The sequence below is a fragment of the Callithrix jacchus genome, chromosome 1, assembly GCF_049354715.1.
Source record: "Callithrix jacchus isolate 240 chromosome 1, calJac240_pri, whole genome shotgun sequence".
NCBI lineage: Eukaryota > Metazoa > Chordata > Mammalia > Primates > Cebidae > Callithrix > Callithrix jacchus.
The window spans coordinates 210307309-210327432 of NC_133502.1; the positions used below are offsets into that span (position 1 = coordinate 210307309).

The 20124-nt window shown below is 50.9% G+C and overlaps 1 protein-coding gene across 3 annotated transcripts; it reads left to right on the forward strand.

Moving 5' to 3' along the window:
* Positions 1 to 3021: 3021 nt before the first annotated feature.
* On the forward strand, positions 3022 to 17583 carry ZNF74 (zinc finger protein 74). 3 transcript variants are annotated; one of them, XM_008990216.5, is made up of 5 exons: positions 3022 to 3508; positions 4492 to 4577; positions 9434 to 9560; positions 10069 to 10170; positions 14516 to 17583. In XM_008990216.5, the coding sequence occupies exons 1-5, from the start codon at positions 3475 to 3477 to the stop codon at positions 16063 to 16065; spliced, it is 1899 nt and encodes a 632-aa protein (XP_008988464.3). In that variant the 5' UTR covers positions 3022 to 3474; the 3' UTR covers positions 16066 to 17583. The 3 variants fall into 3 exon arrangements, with proteins under 3 accessions (XP_008988464.3, XP_078197321.1, XP_035124666.3); XM_078341195.1 differs by lacking the exon at positions 4492 to 4577; XM_035268775.3 differs by lacking the exons at positions 3022 to 3508; positions 4492 to 4577; positions 9434 to 9560; positions 10069 to 10170 and adding an exon at positions 12798 to 13045.
* The last annotated feature ends 2541 nt before the right edge of the window (positions 17584 to 20124 follow it).

The following is a 20124-nucleotide window of genomic DNA, read 5'->3' on the forward strand; positions in this document are numbered from 1 at the left end:
CTGGAGCATGTGGTAATTTATGGGTTTTTTTGTTTTTGTTTTTGTTTTTAGGAATTACCATACTGTTTCCCACAGCGAAGGCAGCATTTACATTCCCACCAGCCGTGCACAGGTTCCAGTGTCTCCACATCTTCTTTACACTTGTTATCTTCTATGTTTTGATAACAGGCATCCTTATGTAAGGTGATCTTTAAACAACTTTGTGAAATACAAACACAGGATAAGGCAAAAACCTCACCTGGAACAGACAGTTGAAAAGAGAACATTCAGGGAGTCACTACACAGATTAAGAAATAAACATTCCTGGCATCCCAGAAGCACCCTCTGCCCTATCCCAGGAAACCATTTCTTTCTTTTTTTTTTTTTTTTTGAGACGGAGTCTTGCTCTTGCTCTGTTGCCCAGGCTGGAGTGGCCGATTTTGGCTCACTGCAACCTCTGCCTCAGTGCTCAAGTGATTCTCCTGCCTCAGCTATCCGAGTAGTTGAGATTACAGGCATATGTCACCACACCAGGCTAATTTTTGTACATTTAGTAGAGATGGGGTTTCAGAATGTTGGCTAAGCTGGTCTCGAACTCCTGATCTCAAGTGATCCACCCCTGGGGAACCATTTCTATCACAACCCCTCTCCTTCATTGGCTCACATCCCCCAGGCCTTTAGAGGAATAGTAATTCCTCTGGCTATTAGAGTCATAATTTTCTTGTTTATCCTTACAATTTCATGATTTTTTTTTTGTATCGCAAAACAGTAGAACTCATTTTTGCCAGTTTCTGAACTCTGCAAGTTGAATCACCCTGTATGGATTGTGTGTGTTTCTCTTTTTGCTTAACACTGTGTAGGTAAGATTCATCCCTGTTGTTCTCACAGCTCTCATCCGTGCATTTTTAGTGTAGAACTTCATAGCAGAAAGATTCCCTTTCAGTCTCTTCAAATGCAAATGCACAGACACAGAGCGAAACTGTACCTGTCTTCTCTGGCTCCGGGGCAGGGGTCTCCACGGGCACCACGGAAGCCTCCTTGGGAGGAGTAGGCAGCTCTGTAGCCCCCCGCACCCAGGGCAGGACCAAAGGAGCAACTTCTGCTCCTGGGGCTCTGGGTCCTGCAGCAGAGCCTCACGGGGCGGCCACGCGCGCACAGTTGCACAGTCACACCCACGGACTCATGCAGAGACTCATGCAGAGAAAACTGGGAGAAGCACATACACACAGGTTTACAGATTCACCTGAACAAGACGCCGTCCATAGTCACCTGCATAAGGCATCTACTCACTATCACACAGAATACACTCAGGCAACCAGACATAGATGAAACTGCCAACATCCAGTCTATAGAGGTGAACACGCAGAGGGTCACATGCACAGATACACCAGTCATACATTCAGGCCTGTGTAAACACAGTGAGGCACACAGGTACACATGTGCACTTACACAGAAAGACTCAGACCCAACCTATTAGTCAATACCCAGATGTCAACAGATAATCACATTACACTCATCAGCAAGCACACCATGCACACAAGTTCCACTCCCATTCCTGTCTCATGTACATAAGCCTGCACACAAACACACACCCAGACTCCAGAACTGTTGAGACAGTGTCCATATACGCCCTCATAAGTACAGTCATCTGTGCACACATGCATGTACACACTTGTTTCCCAGAGGTACACCCAGACAGAAACATGTAAGAAATGTGAGGCAAGAGCAGACAAACACCTACACCTGTAAGATACACAGAGAAACAAACATACACAAACTTACACACGTAGAAAAGGACTCATACACTATGTAATCAACAGTTCCACATCCCACCAAGACTCCTGTCCCGGGTTGCTATTAAAAATGCGCGCTGAATGCAAAAATTAACCGGGCGTGGTGGTGCATGTCTGTAGTCCCAGCTACTCGGGAGGCTGAGGTGGGAGGACAGTGTGAGCCCAAGAGGTTGAGGCTGAAGTGAACCGTGATTGTGCAACTGCACTCCAGCCTGGGCAACAGAGTGAGACCCAGACTCAAAACAAAATCAAACACGGGCGCTGCACTGGCCAGGGGAGGTCCGGGCACAGCTGTGCTGATGTGGGCAGTGGACACAGGTGTCAAGTGAGAGCCTGTGGCCAAGCTAAGCTGCGGTCAAGGTGGGAGGCTGAAGGGTTTGGAGTGTGCACCACCCTGCCCCACCCCAGATCACCTCTCGGTAGGAATGTGGCAATACACTTCGGTGCTGGAGTCCTACTCCTGGCTGTGTGACTTGGGACACCTGTACCACAACTTCTTCATCTCCCAAATGGGATAATAATAGTCAGCAAACCTCCCTGGGTTGCTGTGAGCATTCTGCCAGAAAATGCACGTCAGGTTCTTGAAGTAGTCCTGGCATGTGGTTGGTACTCAGTACATATTCGCTGTTCCTGTCGCTGGCGTCGTCACTGTGTTCTTGGCAGAGCCCTGTGCCACAACTGGGCCTCCACCCAGACCTTCCTTTCCTGCCCTGAGGGTGAACTGTGGACAGGGCTCTCCCAACTCTGGAGACCCCGCCCGTGAGCTCAGATGTGTGGCTCCAGAAGGAGGAGTGGGGGCAGGGCCTCTGGAAAACCCCTCGAGGCCAGGCCCATCACCCCCAGAGCCAGGGCTTGATTCTTTCAGACAGATGTGGGAGACGTGGACGAACTCCATTTGGAGAGATGGACGAACTGACAGGAGAATTCCTAGTCCCTGGGCACCGCCCTCCTAATATCTTCGCAATTAGACACTATGCAGCGGCCCTGCTCTGGTCCGCACATCAAGATACACAGCGACGTTTGCCCGCAAGAGCATAGCGGATGCCCGAGCTCCCGGCCGCGGTCCCGGGAACTATATTTCCCAGAAGGCTGTGCTACATACTCGTCCGCGTCCGGTCGCAAGCCCATCCCCGGCCACCCTCTGGGAAACCGAGTGCAACGCTTGCGCGGCGCAAAGTCTCCCGGTAGGTGTAGTTCACGCCCGTTCCGCGCAGGCGCACTTTTTCGCAGCGGCCGCTGGCTGCTCTTTGTGGTAGTCGCCGTCCTTCTGTGGAAGTCCCGTCCGCTTACTCGCCAGTCCGTCAGACCGTCGGCGGTCTCTGTCTGCCTCGGGACCTCTCCGCTGGTCGCTCCGCGTCCGATGGCACCGGGCCGCGGAACTTTAGGCCTGGCCCTGGTCCCTGAGCGCGGGTTCGCCCCGAGGAGCCTGTGGCGGGGGTGTGCCGGGGCGTGTGTGGTCCGGGCATGGGGCTGAGCCCGGTGTGGGGAGTGGGTGTCTGCGGAGCCGGCCTGAGCCCCACCTCAGCCAGGCGCGGGGAGGGGCCTCCGTGCGTGGATCGTGCAGCTGTGAGCGCGCGTGGCCGCCCCGCGAGGCTCCGCTGCAGGCCTCTGAGCCCCAGGAGCAGGACTCGCTCCACTGGGCCTGCCCCGGGTCCGGGAGGTTACAGAGCTGCCCACTCCCAGGGAGGCTGCCGTGGGGGCCATGGAGACCCCTGCCCCGGAGTCCAAGAAGACAGGTACAGCTTCGCTCTTGTAGTCAGCGTCTGTGGATTTGCACTTGAGGATATTGACAGTCAGAGAGATCAGGCCAGTTTCCCAGAAGCATCCATCATCTTTTTTTTTTTTTTTTTTTTCTTTTTTGAGACAGAGTCTCGCTCTGTCGCCAGGCGCCAGGCTAGAGTGCAGTGGCTCGATGTCGGCTCACTGCAACCTCCACCTCCTTGGGTTCAAGCAATTCTTCTGCCTCAGCCTCCCGAGTAGCCAGGACTGCAGACGCGCACCACCACGCCCAGCTAATTTTTCTGTTTTAGTAGAGACGGGGTTTCACTATGTTGGCCAGGATGGTCTCCATCTCTTGACCTCGTGATCCGCCCGCCTCGGTCTCCCAAAGTGCTGGGATTACAGACCACCGCGCCCGCCCTTTTTTTTTTTTTTTTAAATATGGAGTCTCACTGTGTCACCCAGACTGGAGTGCAGTGGATTGATCTTGGCTCACTGCAACCTCCGTCTGCCGGGTTCAAGCGATTCTCCCGCCTCAGCCTTCCGAGTTACTGGGATTTCAGGCGCAGGCCACCACGCCCAGCTAATTTTTGTATTTTTAGTAGAGACGGGCTTTCGCCGTGTTGCCCAGGCTTATCTTGAGCTCAAGCGATCCACCCGCTTCGGCCTCCCAAGTGCTGGGATTACAGGTGTGAGCCACTGCGCCTGGCCTCCTGCTTCTTTCTTCCCCGTGCCCACCCATTTGCTCCCACTCAGACGTGCTTGATGGGAGGAATAGCAGCTCTTTCCTTCATGAATTGGAGTGTCTGAGACACAGGCAGAATTATCCCTTGATGCTGTATCAGCTGGTGCTCGTTCCCCAACTTTGGGGCTTGTTCCCCACCCGGCCTGGCTGGCAGGTTCTGCCTCCTTTCTGATTCTCACTTGTGCCACGACAGGTGGGCTTTAAGCTCAGCCGTGAACGTGGCGGCCATGCCTTGCCTCATTTCTCCTTCCCCAGCTCTTTCCTCTCAGGATCCTGCTCTTTCCCTGAAAGAGAATCCCGAGGATATATCGGGTTGGGGTCTTCCCGAAACCAGGTCCAAGGTGAGTGGTTGTGTGTTAGTCCTTCTTTATGAAGAGGGTTGGCACATTCCTTCCCCAGCCCTGGATCGTCAGCCTTCCACAGACCTTCACCCGTGTACCTGCTGGCCGGTCCTCCGGAAGCTTTGGGTAGTGGGAACAGCTCTAGTTGAAGAGTCCAGATGTTGCCCCAGGTGTGCCCTCAAGATGAACTCTATCGAATGGCTCTTCCAGCCTGATTTAGTGGGCCAGCTGCTGGGATCTCTCTGCCCAGTGCTGTGCTGAGAGTTCTGAGGAGTGGTTTTAGTGGAACCTGAGAAAGCAGGTGGCAGCTCATATGGGGTGGCATTGCCTGTCCACGTCGTGGCCAGGGGTTGGTGCAGGGTGTTTGCATCATTGGTTCTTGTTTGGGGAGTTTACTGGGATGGAATCAGGCAGGGGCACTGGAGCAGCTGAGGAAGGGCTGGATTGCAGCACTGGGTTAAGAATGACAGTAAGAGACACATCCCTGTGTCGTTTCCTCTGTACCCAGCCCCTGGCATGGAGCCTTCATGGAGAGACCTGGAGATTTAGAGAATCTGGGGGCTCAGCAAGTAATTGGCCCTGGGCACTTCTGCAACCAAATGGGACCCAGATCCCTCATTTTACAGACTGTGGGCTCTGTTGCTCATTGTGTTTTTCTGCCTCAACCACCCCACCCCACGGTAGTAGTTAGAAGCCTGCAGTTGACAAAGAGAGTACAGTAGAGTGAAAGATCTGGTGGGATGAGGGGTCTTTTGATTTTTTTTTTTTTTTTTTTAGCATTTTGTGATTTCGTCAGTCTGCCACTCAAAAGAGGTGATGGCTGATTACAGACAGAAACAGCTGTAAAACGCATATTGTGAGATGTGCCTCACTTCTGTAGTGTGTCCCAAGGCTTTATACTTCTCAAGAAACTTGACAGTCAAATGCAGCACATGTTCCTTGATTAGGGTATAGATTAAAAATATAGATTAAAAAAAGCGATAAAGGGGAGTTTGGGACAATTGAGGAAATTTGAAAGTGGGCTGTATCTTAGGTCATATTGTATCAATAGTAAATTTCTTGGGTGTGATAATAGTACTGTGATTATATAAGAGAATGTCCACAGGAGATACAAGCTGAAGACTGTAGGGTGAAACGTCATGACGTCTGCAACTTGCCTTCAAATGTTCAGCCAAAAAAAATATGTGTGCATGTGCCAGGCACCGTGGCTCACACCTGTAATCCCAGCACTTTGGGAGGCCGAGGTGGGTAGATCATAAGGTCAGGAGTTCAAGACCAGCCTGGCCAAGATGATGAAACCCCATCTCTACTAAAAATTACAAAAAAAAAGTTAGCTGGGCGAGGTAGCACTTGCCTGTAATCCCAGCTACTCAGGAGGCTGAGGCAGGAGAATCGCTTGAATCTGGGAGGTGGAGGTGACAGTGAGCTGAGATCATGCCACTGCACTCCAGGCTGGGTGACAGAGTGAGACTGTCTCAAAGAAAAAAAAAATGCATGTGCATGTATGGATGTGTGTGTATACAGCTACCTTAAGGTGGTAGGTAGGGCCCTTTTTGTGCATTTATTGTTCCTATTCCTAAAATGTTAGCTTGTTAGATCTGTGAATAACCAGTTGACTCTCCTGAGTACATATCACCTTTGGCATTTTCTCTTGACAGTCTCGTTCACACTCACAGTTCAAGTTTTTCTTTTTCCCGGGACATCTTGTGTGGTCTGTTCTGACTTCTCTGCTAGTGTCATTTCCACATCAGCATCTGATTCCAACACATACTCTCTGGGCTTTTTTTTTTTATCCGGAGTCAGAGTCACCCGCTGTCACAGGCTGGAGTGCAGTGGCGCTATCTTGGCATACTGCAACCTCCACCTCCCAGGTTCAAGCGATTCCCCTGCCTCAGCCTCCCAAGTAGCTGGGACTACAAGCCTGCACCAATACCCCCAGCTAATTTTGTGTGTGTGTGTGTTTTAGTAGAGACAGAGTTTCACCATGTTGGCCAGGATGGTCTCAATCTTCTGACCTTGTGATCTACCCACCTTGGCCCCCCAAAGTGCTGGGATTATAGGCGTGAGCCACTGAACCCGGCTCTCTGGGCTTCTTATTCCCTTTCCTGCAGAATGAAGACACACTGGACATGGGCTTCTCCCAGTGGGCCAGAAATACCCACCAAAAAGGCCTGTGTGGGCCTCAGACCCTCCCCTGCTCTTGCTGGTTGATGCTCCCCACGCTGCAGCCATGTAACCTCTGACAGCCCCACTGGCCAGCACTGTATCTGATGCCTCTGGAGCTATTTTTTTTTTTTTTGAGATGGAGTCTCGCTTTGTCACCCAGGTTGAAGTGCTGTGGCAGGATCATAGCTCACTGCAGCCTCCAACTCCTGGGCTCAAGCAGATCTCCCACCTCAGCCTCCTGAGTCGTTGGGGCCAAGGTGTGTGCCCCCAGGCCCAACTTGCAGCTTTGTTTCAACCCGTTTTCTCCTTCCCTCAGCTGTCATCATCCATCATGTTTGAGTGTGTTCTCACATTTGTCCGCATCTCTACCTCCATCTGAAATCCAGTGTTTTGGGGGGTCAGGTTTTATTGAAGTGTAATTTATATAAGCGCAGTTGCGCCATTTTAAGTATACAGTTTGATGAGGTTGGGAAACATACACAGTTGCGTATCCAGCACCACAATCACGATATGGGACATTTCCATACCCAGAAATGTCCTCTCCCCCTCCCCTTGGTCACCACTGTAGTTTGGCTGTAATTTTTCCTCTTTAAGGATTTCATATGGAATCTATACTATGTGATCTTTTGTCTCTGCTTTATTTCGCTTATTGTGTGTTTTTTGAGTTTATCCATGTTCTTGTGTGAATCACTAGTTTGTTCCTTTTTATCGGTGAGTGAGATATTAGTCTGCTAGGGCTTCCATAACAAGTATGGCAGGAGGGCTTCAACAACAGAAATGGATTTTCTCACCATTCAGGAGGCAAGAAGACAGATCAAGGTGTCAGCAGGGTCGATTTCTTCTGAGGCTTCTCTCCTTGGCTTGTAGATGATGGCCAGCTTTTCCCTGAATCTTCACATGGTCTTACCTCCTCTATGTCTGTGTCCAAATTTCCTCTTATGAGGATACCAGTTTTACTGGACTGGAGCCCACTGTAATGAATTCATTTTAACTTACTTACTTCTTTAAAGAACCTCTCTCCAGGCCAGGTGCAGCGGCTCATGACTGTAATCCCAGCATTTTGGGAGGCTGAGGTGGGTGGATCACCTGAAATCAGAAGTTCAAGACCAGCCTGGCCAACATGGTAAAACCCTGTCACTACTGAAAATACAAAAATTAGCCAGGCATGGTGGTGCACACCTTTTATCCCAGCTACTCGGGAGGCTAAGGCAGTAGAATCTCATGAACCCTGGAGGCAGAGGTTGCAGAGAGCTGAGACTGTACCACTGCTGCACTCCAGCCTGGATGACAGAGTGAGACCCTGTTTCAAAAAAAAAAAGTACTTTGCTCAGAGTTACTGAGGGTTAAGACATAAGAATTTGGCCAGATATAGGTGATGGGGAGGAAGGCAGCACATTACACTGCCATGTGTGTACCTTGGCAACAATATTGCATGTTCTTCACATGTACCCCAAAACCTAAAATGCAATAAATAAATAAATAAAGGAAAAAGGAAAAAAAAAAGAATTTGAGGTGGGGGTATACAATTCAGCCTGTTACTCCACTGGATGGATATTCCACAGTCTGATTATCTAGTCACCAGGTCATGGACATGTAGGTTGTTCATAGGCCTTTGCTATTACAGTAAGCCTGCTGTAAATATTTGAGTACACATATGGCTGTGTGTTTTCATTTCTCTTGCATAAATACCTAGGTGTCAAACTGCTGAGTCATATAGCAAATATATGTTTAATTACCAATTTTATTAATCTTTTCAAAGAACTATTTTTTTGTTTCATTGATTTTCAGGGATTACAGGCATGAGCCACTGTGCCCGGCCTTGCTATTAGTTTTCTATGTCTTAATATCTTTTTTGTTTTTCTTTTTCTCCCTTAATGCCTTCTTCTGAGGTAAACACATACTGTTCTAATACCTATACTCTTAATTCTGATTTCATTAATATTTTTTACCTTTTAGTTATTTGATTGGATGTTGGACGTTGTGCATTTTACTGTGTTGAGTAGGTTTTTGGAATTCCTTAAGTGTCTCTGGGATGCAGTGAAATTACTTGACATCTATTTGGTCCTTTCAAGGATCAAAGCAAGTCTGGAGTTGGTTGGCGGCCAGGATGCCCAGGCCCAGGGGGAGCAGGCAGGAGGGATGGGAAGGCAGTCGGGTGAGGACTGCAGGTAGCCTCCCTCAGTCCCTTGGGGCACAGAACTTGCTGATATATACAAGGTTCCCTTCCTTAGAGTGTAATAACAGTTTCTAGTCTGGGTTCAGATCCTTTTGCATTAGTGAGTTTTGAATAGAGTTGCTGGGATTTTTGTACTATTAATAATTTTCAAGTTTTTAAGTTTGAAATTCTTGACCCCAGAAAGCATAGCATCTCACCCAGGACTTAGAGCCTGATGCAGCAGCCATGTACATCCCTGTCCCCCAGGCCCCATCTCAAGTTGCCATGGCCCAGTGGTATCTATTCAGACCCGCTTTTCCATTCTAGAAGGCAGTAGGGGAATGCATGCCAATTCCCAGCCCCCTCCCTGCCCTCAAATTCAGTCATGTCAATGTCTATAACACAACCTTCTATGCATGGGAGATCACCTGAGGTTAACCCTTTACTCATAGGGTCCTTAATCAATCTCTGGCTCCCTTGGAACCACGGACACAGAATCAGTCCTGGGTGAGTGAGAACCTCTATGTCATTTCAGGAATCAGTGAGTTTCAGGGATGTGGCTGTGGACTTCACCCAGGAGGAGTGGGGTCAGCTAGACTCCCCTCAGAGGGCATTGTACCGCGATGTGATGTTGGAGAACTACCAGAACCTTCTTGCCCTAGGTAAGATTCCCCCACCCCACCCCCCGCCCCCTGGGCTGGGCATCTGCTGTCAGCCTTCTTCTGTATGGTAGATATTAAGGAGGATCCCCTCAGTCCTGGCCCTGGTGCCAGACATGTCATGGAGTGGGAAACATGGCCTGTGCCTTGGGGCACTCATGGCCAGGGGCCTTGGCCGTGCCAGGAGTTGTCAGGGCACAGTGTGGGATCTGATAGTATCCTCGCTTGGCATTTCCCCTGGTCCTGGGGTGAGGATAGGGAGAGAAGAGAGGAAGGTGGGACCCTGGAGCCAGCTGGCTCTGGAATGGTCCTCAAGCAGTTAAGTGGGACGTCAGCACATACGGGGTCTTCAGAGTGTGCACTGGGAATTGGGTTCCAGTCTGAGACCCCTCACCTCTCCTGTTCCCAGAGAGGGTGTCCATGTCACAGGCCTTGTCCTTGTTAGGGGACGTCCCATAAGGTCAACTGGGCCTGGAGAGCCACAGCATGCCCAGCCACGCTTTCTCCTTAGGAGCAGGGCCTCCACTGCACAAGCCAGACGTGATCTCCCATCTGGAACGAGGTGAGGAGCCATGGTGCGTGCAGAGAGACGTCCCTGGAGGGCCCTGTCCAGGTGAGCAGAGGCACAGGTGGAAGGGTACCCCGGCCCCCCCGTGCACCTCCTCCTGCAGCTCCTGTTTTCCCCCTCAGTTCACCCCATCTCCATGTTCCCATCTCAGGGCCCCTGCCAGACCCTCCTGCCTGCCTCCCTTCACACATACTGAGCACCGCCTGTGTGCTAGGACCTGTTCTGGGATACAACAGGGGATAAACCTGGCCATTGGGACCAAATGGATACCTGCTGATGGGGGTGGGGAGGCAGAAATAGAAAGATTGAGCCAGTGGCATTGACTAGCACTCGGCAGAGTGTGGCATTGGGGGCAGGGGGCCGCCAGGGGAGGGGCAGCTGGTGCTGGTCAGTGTCAGCTTCAGGGCCAGGGTCAACATCAGGATCAACATCAGCATTAGGGTCAGCATCCGCATCAGGGCCAGGGCCAGGGTCAGCATTAGTGTCAGTATCAGCATCAGCATCAGGGTCAGGGCCAGGGCCAGGGCCAGCATCAGCGTCAGGTCAGTGTCAGCATCAGTGTCAGGGTCAGGGCCAGGGCCAGGGCCAGCGCCAGCATCAGCCTCAGGTCAGTGTCAGCATCAAAGCCAGTATCGGGGTCAGGGTCAACGTCAGTGAGGGCTTCAAGGATACGGCCAAGAGGGCAGCCCTCTGTGAGGGAAAGGGGACCAGGGTGGGTCCTGAGCAGAACGTGGTCTTTTTTTCTTCTCCAGCATTCTTTCTGTAGACTACTCTTCTGAGTTGATTGATGAATAAGTGAATTAAATAATTTCTGCTTAATTTAGTGGACAGTGACTGCTGAGCACATCAGTTGTCTGGAAAGCTTGAGAAATACCTTTCTGCGGGAAAGGCAGCTGACAAGCTGTGGGGTGCAGAGCATGGGGATCAGGGAAGACAGCCCCTCCTCTGTCCCCTTCCACTCCCACACACCACCCAGCCCCAAACTGCAACAGCGGCTGCAGCTCCAGCTTCCTGGTCTTTATTTCTTACCCCAGCCTCTGATACTTGCCAAAATTACAAGTTTTTAAAAATTCCTCTTTACCAAAATTATAACTTTTAAAGACTTCATATTTTTGTTTGATTCGTATTTAAATATACTGAAAATGAGGCTGAAATGTTATTGAAATCCCTGCATAATCTTTCCACCCAGAGATAACTGTTCTCTGGTAACTGATCATGTCACTGTTTCCTCTGCGTTGTTCCTCTGTATGTGGATAGACCTTTCTAAAGCTGCACATAGCTGGCACAGTGGCTCACGCCTGTAATCCCAGCACTTTGGGCGGCCGAGGCAGGTGGGTTGTAATCCCAGCACTTTGGGCGGCCGAGGCAGGTGGGTTGTAATCCCAGCACTTTGGGCGGCCGAGGCAGGTGGGTTGTAATCCCAGCACTTTGGGCGGCCGAGGCAGGTGGGTTGTAATCCCAGCACTTTGGGAGGCCGAGGCAGGTGGGTTGTAATCCCAGCACTTTGGGCGGCCGAGGCAGGTGGGTTGTAATCCCAGCACTTTGGGCGGCCGAGGCAGGTGGGTTGTAATCCCAGCACTTTGGGAGGCCGAGGCAGGTGGGTTGTAATCCCAGCACTTTGGGCGGCCGAGGCAGGTGGGTTGTAATCCCAGCACTTTGGGCGGCCGAGGCAGGTGGGTTGTAATCCCAGCACTTTGGGCGGCCGAGGCAGGTGGGTTGTAATCCCAGCACTTTGGGCGGCCGAGGCAGGTGGATTGTAATCCCAGCACTTTGGGCGGCCGAGGCAGGTGGGTCACTTGCAGTCAGGAGTTGGAGAACAGTCTGCCCAACGTGGTGAAACCCCGTCTCTACTAAAAATACAAACATTAGCCAGGTGTGGTGGCAGCACCTGTAATCCCAGCTACTCTGGAGGCTGAGGCAGGAGAATCGCTTGAACCTAGGAGGCAGAGGTTACAGTGAGCCATGATCGCACCATTGCACTCCAGCCTGGGTGACAGAGCTAAACTCCGTCTCAAAGAAAGAGAGAGAGAAAAAAAAAGGAAGGAAGGAAGGAGAGAGGGAAAGAGAGAGGGAAAGAAAGAAGAGAGAGGGAAAGAAGAGAAAGAGAGGGGAAAAAAGAGAAGAAAGAAAGAAGGACGGAAGAAAGAAAGAGAAAGAGAGAAAAAGAAATGAAAGGAAAGCAAGCCTTACGTACCTTGGAAGCCCAGCGTGCACTCCGGCTTCCGCACTGCCGTGGCGTGGTGAGCGTCCTTGTGTGATGTTTACTGATTGCACACTGACTCTTAGATGAATGTGCCCTGATTGCTGCCAAAATGACTTTTTTTCTGGCCTGGGCCTCTTCTCTCTGCTCTGTGGACCTTCCCTAGACTCTCACCTCCCAGTTGGTGTGGGTGTGGTCTATACTGCAGCAATACTGGCTGAGCTGTGGCCCTCTGTCACCGTCCATCTCGTGGGCCTCTGCCCACACGTCTAAAACCAGACTTGGAACTTGCCCTTTCTCCTCCCATCCCTATCTTTGTTAAAGCTTCCACAGTCCACTCAGGCTTGGGTGTTTGCTGAGGTGTCACCCTCTCCCCCATTTCCTCCCCTGCCACCTTCAGGCAACAGCTAAGGCCATCAGTTTTAGCTCCTAAATAGCTCTCAGATCTGCCGCGTTCTGTTCATTTTCACAGCCTTGGTACCAGTTTGAAGTTTCCATTTTTCACCTGAATTATTCAGATGGCCTCCCTGACCTGCTTCCCTAACTCCTCCTTACACACCACCAAAGCCACCTTCAAGACAAACCATTATGCCAGGCATGGGGGCTCACACATCTAATCCCAGCACTTTGAGAAGCAAGGTGGGAGGATCACTTGAGCCCAGGAGTTGGAGGCTGCAGCGAGCCGTGATTGCACCCCTGTACTGCAGCCTGGACAACAGAGTGAGACCCTGTCCCCAACCCCTGCTCCACCCCCACTCCAAGACACCATTATGATCACGTCATCCTCTGTGCAAAAGGCCTTTCTTCCCTGGCTGCCGTCTGAGTAAGGCATCTGATCACCTTGAATGCATCCACCCTTCCAGGGTCACCTCTCAGCCTTCCTGCCTCTGCATGTCTTGTCTTCATCTTACTGTCTCACCTCTGAACTTCTGTATGTGCTGTTCCCTCTCCCCCTGGCTACCTTCCATGTGCATCACGGCCAGTTCCGCTTGCCCTGCCCCTCCGGATTGGTTGGGGCCACAGGCAGCACCACCATGTAGCTCTGCCCACTGCACTAGACTACTCCCTTTTAAGCCTGGGGAGGACAGAATTAGAAATAAAATCTCCTGCCCGCTCAGAAAACCTTGCTATAGAGACAGAAAAGAAAAAAAGCCTTCTTATTTAATACAGGTTTAATCAGATGTGGTATGCAGCAGAGAAAGAAACCTCCCCCTTTGACAGAGGAGACAGATCCAACCCAGCACACAGGGCAGCTGTCTTCACCTAAAGGAAGAATATAGCTTTTTTTTTTTTTTTTTTGAGACTGGGTCTCCCTCTCTATTTCCCAGGCTGGGGTGCAGTGGCATGATCATAGCTCGCAGCCTCAACCTCCCCAGGCTTGGGTGATCCTCCCACCTCAGCCTCCTCAGTAGCTGGGACTGTAGGCATGTGCCATCATTCCTGGCTAATTTGTATATTTTTTGTAGAGATGGGTCTCACTATGTTGCCCAGACTGATCTTGATCAGGGCTCAAGTGACTGCCCACCTCGACCTCCCAAAGTGCTGGGATTACAGGCATGAGCCACTGAGCCCAGCCTCTTGTATGTTTTTGACAAGCAGGAAGTTACACGTAGGACCGGACTCTTGGACTAGGCTCATTTTGCTTCTGGAAAGATTTGCAGCATCTGGAGACAGAGAAAGCATTTGCAATTCCCAGGGTTCTAAAGGGAAGCGCTGGGGTGTGGGGAGTCATTTTTTCCTTTTGGTATCACAGACAATTTTTAAATTCATTTTTAAAAACTTGTATTTGCTCTGTGTGTGGTGAGCACCTGCCTGTCATGGTATTGACACACAGCAGTCGGCCAGCCCGGCTCAATGAGTGGAATCCTGAGCACCGGCTCCCTGAGCTTCCCCCGTCTCAGCTCCCTGGGGGCTTGTAGCTGCTCTTTCAGGGATTCCCGTGGCTTCTCTGCCTCTCCTGGTCTTCGCTGTCTGTGGCTCCTTCCGTTTTCTTCCTCTCCCTTCTTCCCAAACTTGTTTGCGCATCTCATCCTGGGCTCTCTCTTCTCTCTGTCTGCGCCTTCCAGCCTTGGCCCTGGTGGCCTCTTCTCCCTTTTCTAGGCTTATCTGCATCTCCAGGTCAGTTCTCCAATGTGAATTCCAGGCCAGGTTTCCGCTTGCTCACAGAAAATCATTTTCAATATCTTACAGAATGGGAGATGAAGGAGGTGCCCTCTCAACAGCAGGGCATGTGCAAAGAAGAACCGGCCCAGGAGCCCATCTTGGAGTGGCCCCTGGGCGGGACGCAGGCATGGGGGCGCCAGGCCTGTGCTCTGCAGAGGAGTCAGGCTGCGCCCTGGGCGCCCGCGCCTGCCAGCGTCTGGGACGTCCCTATAGAGGAATTCCCCCTCAGATGTGCCCTCTTCGCCCAGGAGCGCGTTCCCGAGGGGGAACCCTCTCTAGACACACACAAGGACGTCCAGGCCACTGAGCGCGGAACCAAGGCCCCCGCGAGACTGTGTGCAGAGGAAAATGCCTCCACGCCAAGTGAGCCCAAAAAGTTCCCCGCGGCGCGCCAGCAGCGCGGGGCAGGCGCCGGGGAGGGCGAGTTCCTGTGCGGCGAGTGCGGGAAGGCGTTCCGCCAGAGCTCCGCCCTCACGCTGCACCGGCGCTGGCACAGCCGGGAGAAGGCTTACAAGTGCGAAGAGTGCGGCAAGGCCTTCACCTGGAGCACCAACCTCCTGGAACACCGGCGCATCCACACGGGCGAGAAGCCCTTCTTCTGCGGCGAGTGCGGGAAGGCCTTCAGCTGCCACTCGTCCCTCAACGTGCACCAGCGCATCCACACGGGCGAGCGGCCCTACAAGTGCAGCGCCTGCGAGAAGGCCTTCAGCTGCAGCTCGCTGCTCAGCATGCACCTGCGGGTGCACACCGGCGAGAAGCCCTACCGCTGCGGTGAGTGCGGCAAGGCCTTCAACCAGCGCACGCACCTCACGCGCCACCACCGCATCCACACGGGCGAGAAGCCCTACCAGTGCGGCTCCTGCGGCAAGGCCTTCACCTGCCACTCATCCCTCACGGTGCACGAGAAGATCCACAGCGGGGACAAGCCGTTCAAGTGCAGCGACTGCGAGAAGGCCTTCAACAGCCGCTCGCGCCTCACCCTCCACCAGAGGACGCACACGGGCGAGAAGCCCTTCAAGTGCTCCGATTGCGGGAAGGGCTTCAGCTGCCACGCGTACCTGCTGGTGCACCGGCGCATCCACAGCGGCGAGAAGCCCTTCAAGTGCAGCGAGTGCGGCAAGGCCTTCAGCTCCCACGCCTACCTCATTGTGCACAGGCGCATCCACACGGGCGAGAAGCCGTTCGATTGCAGCCAGTGTTGGAAGGCCTTCAGCTGCCACTCGTCCCTCATCGTGCACCAGCGCATCCACACCGGCGAGAAGCCCTACAAGTGCGGCGAGTGCGGCAGAGCCTTCAGCCAGAACCACTGTCTCATTAAACATCAGAAAATCCACTCCGGGGAGAAGTCGTTTAAGTGTGAGGAATGTGGGGAGATGTTCAGCTGGAGCTCGCACCTCACCGAGCACCAGAGGCTGCACAGCGAGGGGAAGCCCTTGGCCATCCAGTTCAACAAACACTTGCTCAGCACATACTACGTGCCTGGCAGCCTGCTGGGTGCAGGGGATGCTGGGCTGAGGGACGTGGACCCCATCAACGCCCTGGATGTAGCAAAGCTGTTGTGTGTAGTTCCCCCCTGAGCTGGCAGGAATTTCCACCTGGGGAGCAAACCTCGAAACTAACATGATGTGTTTTTGTGTCAGTCGCCACTTTCTAAGGTACCCAACTAGAAAAGGACCCCGATCCTCCCTGCCGCCTAGATCCAGACCACCTTCCTCCAGGTGTGGGAGCCTTGCCTTATCACCCCAATCAGGTCTGCATGCCAGGTGCCTCATTTAAAGTCAGTCACCTCCCCTGATGGACCACACTCCAGGAAGAGAGTAGAGAGCCATTTGAGCTAGTCCTGCCACCTGTTTTCCTTGATGGGCTTGGAAGTTGTTGACAAGGGGAAAGGTCTTTCTTGCCTATGAAAGGAAGGGCTATCCTTCCGTGCCATGGCTCACACCTGTAATCTCAACACTTTGGGAGGCAAGGGGATCGCTGGAGCCCAAGAGTTCAGGATCAGCTTGGACAGCATGGTGAGACCTGGTCTCTATAAAAAATGCAAAAATGAGCCAGATGTGGTGGCATGTCTCTGGTCCCAGCTTCTCAGGAGGCTGAAGTGGGAGGATCACTTGAGCCTAGGAGGTCGAGGCTGCAGTGGGCCAAGATTCGCACCACCGCACTGCAGCCTGGGTGACAAAGCAAGACCCTGTGCAAAATCAAAAGGAGGCGTGTCAACTGTGGGATTCTCGGATGGGCTCCTGACATGGCTTCAGTCAGGAGTTTCCTCCATAAACTATTATTTCAGAATAATAATAAACAAGAATTATGAATAGCATTATTTCCCAGTGAACATTATTATAGTGCTAGAGACGAGGATAATCTTGGGTGGTGGGCATTTGAAAAAAGCAAATTTCCTGGACTTACCTCATATAAATAGCTGTACTGCAGAGCTGTGTGTTAGTGACAGTGTCGTCAGGGGCATTCCCACAGCCATCACAGCATGACCCAGCATCACTGTAGCCAGGTCCTAACATGCCAACATCGCCTCTTGCCATCTAGCCCCTGGTGAGAAATTGGGATCTCTCACACAGTGCCCAGGGCATCCAGGGAAGATGGGCACAACATTGGGATAGATGTGTCTGGAAGCTCCCCTTCACTGGCCAGGGCCGGGCAGGGGCACCCTGGGCTGGTGAGGCTACCCTGTAGGGCTTCTTACCATGTAGCACCAGTCACCAGCCCAGGTCACAAAAGAAGCCCCAGCACCCACCAGAGAAGGGGAGCTGGAGCCCAGAGAGAGGGGGCTCCATAGTGGTCCCACATGGAGCGGTGCTGCGCACCTTGGAAAAGGTGGCTCTCCCTGTCTTGACAGCCTTCAGAGACAGGGAGACAGAGCTAATCTGGAATGACTGTTATTTCTACTTAGTCCTAAGCAGAATAAGCTGCCCTCTTGGTGATAACACTTTACATTTGTACGGAGTGCTATCATTTATAAGATGCTTTCAGTATGCTTTTTAAATTATGCCGGCAAAATAACCACACTTCAGAAAACGTGGACTTACAAAAAATAAAATGCCCACAATTCTTAATAAAGCTGCATTTTGCACTTTGATACATTATTCTCTGCATTGTTCATATAGAATTTTGCATTATTTTAAACATAGCATATCTATAGTTTTTTATCTTGTTTCCGCCTTTAGCTTCATAGCAGGTTTTTTCAAGCATCTGATCTGTCCTGTTATACTTCTAAACGGGCACAGTGCTCTGTCTGGGCTACTAGGTACTCTTGGTGGACATTAAAGTTATTTCCATGGTGCAATGGTGTGATCACAGTTCACTGAAAACTCAGACTCCCTGGCTCACGTGATCCTCCCACTTCAGCCTCCTGAGTGGGTGGGACTTTGGGACTACAGATGTGCACCACCATGCCCAGCTAAATTTGTTTTGGGCAGGGGAGGGGGTGGTCTCGCTGTGTTGCCCAGGCTGGTATCGAACTCCTGGTCTCAAGTGATCCTCCCACCTCAGCCTCTCAGAGTGTTGGGATTACAGGCATGAGCCACTGCACCCAGCCTATTGATCTTTTTGAAAACTATTTGAATATATGCTTTGTCACTCTTTATATTGAAGTCTTGATATTTTTCTTTAATGTACGTATAAACTCTTCCCGATTATGACTACTACATTTATATTGGAGAAAATTTTTTAAAATCGCAAAATCATAAGAATAAAAATGGCCCTCAGGTTCCAGCTCAGTGGCTCATGCCTGTACTTTGAGAGGCCAAGGCAAGATCACTTGAGCCCAGGAATTCAAACTACCCTGGTCAACACAGGGAGACCCCCATCTCTACAAAAAAAAAAAAATTAGCTGGGCATGGTGGTGTTTGCTCATAGTCACAGCTACTCTGGAGGCTGAGGTGGGAGGATCGCCTGAGCCCAGGAGGTCAAGGCTATATTGAGCCATAATCACACCACTGCACTCCAGCCTGGGAGACAGAGCAAGACCCTGTTTCAAACACAGACCTTCAGAATCAGTTCATGGATCATTACCTGGAGATAAGTACTATTAACATTTAGACACATTTTCTTCCAGTCTTTCTCTATTCCTGTATACCTATCTTTCTTCTTTTAAAAGAAACTTAGGCCAGACACTGTGGCTCATGCCTGTAAATCCCAGCACTTTGGGAGACTGAGAAGGGCAGATCACCTGAGGTCAGGAGTTCAAGACCAGCCTGGCCAACTTGGTGAATCTCCACCTCTACTAAAAATACAAAAATTACCTGGGTGTGGTGGCACGCGCCTGTAATCCCAGCTACTCGGGAGGCTGAGGCAGGAGAATTGCTTGAACCCAGGAGGCGGAGGTTGCAGTGAACCTACATCACACCATTGTACTCCAACCTGGGCAACAAGAGTGAAACTCCATCTCAGAAGAAAAAAAATAGATTCATACTCTACATATTATGTTTATCCTTTTCCAGTCAACATTTTATGATAAGCATTTTCCACGTTATAAAATATTTCCAGACACAACTGGCCGCATCGTTTTCTATCTTACAGCTGCATCTTCATTTATCTGTTCCCTTACTATTTGAACATCGAGATTGTTTGTGCCTATAAATAATTATTTAACACAAGCCTCTGTGACCATCTGTATCATTTCCTCTGAGTCAATTCTGAGAAGTGCAGTTACCAGCGGAAGGTTAGGAACACCAAAGCTTGTCGGTGTTTCTGGGTGGAATCTGATCTGGTGGACCTACTGGGAGCTGTTCTCATCAGCTCTGACATGCCTCTGTCACCACTTCCTGGCCAGCATGGGATCATTCCTGCCTTCATTTTTGTATTTGCCATTTTGAGGCTTTAAGAATGTTCTTTGTCCCTGCTTGTTGGCCGTTTGTTTCTTTTCATATGTGTGGTGTGTTTCTGTCTTTCATCCACTGTTCTCTTTGGTTTATTTCATACACAGCACACACATACAAACATGCAGATGCTTAAACACACATACACGCACAGATGCATAAACACACACATACATCCCTTTGGCATGTACATTTTCTGTCTTTGTTACAGCATTTTTAATACGCAGAGATTTTTCTTTTTGTTTTTTTTTTTTTTTGAGACAGAGTCTCGCTCTATTGCCAAGGCTGGAGTGCAATGGTGCAATCTTGGCTCACTGTAGCCTCTGCCTCCAGGTTCAAGTGATTCTCCTGCCTCAGCCTCCTCAGTAGCTGTGAGTACAGGCACGCACCACCATGCCTGGCTAATTTTTGTATTTTTAATAGAGACAGGGTTCCACCATGTTGGCCAGGCCGGTCTCAAACTTCTGACCTCAGGTGATCCACCTGCCTTGGCCTCCCAAAGTGCTAGGATTACAGACATGAACCACTGCACCCGGCCAATGCACAGAGGTTCTCTAATTCTGTGTAATAAGGTCTATTAGATTTTGTTTCATTATAGTTTTCATTGGCACTTAGCCTCTTCCTTAACTTCTTTTTTGCTTCTGTATTTTACATTTAACTTTTAAATCACTCTTGAATGTATTTCTCACTGTTCCTTTAGACCTATTATATTGTTGTAGCTTCTTTTTTTTTTTTTGAGACCAAGTCCCATTCTATCGCCAGGCTGGAGTGCAGTGACACGATCCCGGCTCACTGCAACTTCCG

Bases quoted from the DNA above. Each gene is read 5' to 3' on its own strand.
- ZNF74 (XM_008990216.5), top strand. From the start codon at position 3,475: ATGGAGACCCCTGCCCCGGAGTCCAAGAAGACAG. The intron at 4,578-9,433 runs GTGAGTGGTTGT...ATGTCATTTCAG, and splicing joins TTCCCGAAACCAGGTCCAAG to GAATCAGTGAGTTTCAGGGA. The intron at 10,171-14,515 runs GTGAGCAGAGGC...AATATCTTACAG, and splicing joins CCCTGGAGGGCCCTGTCCAG to AATGGGAGATGAAGGAGGTG.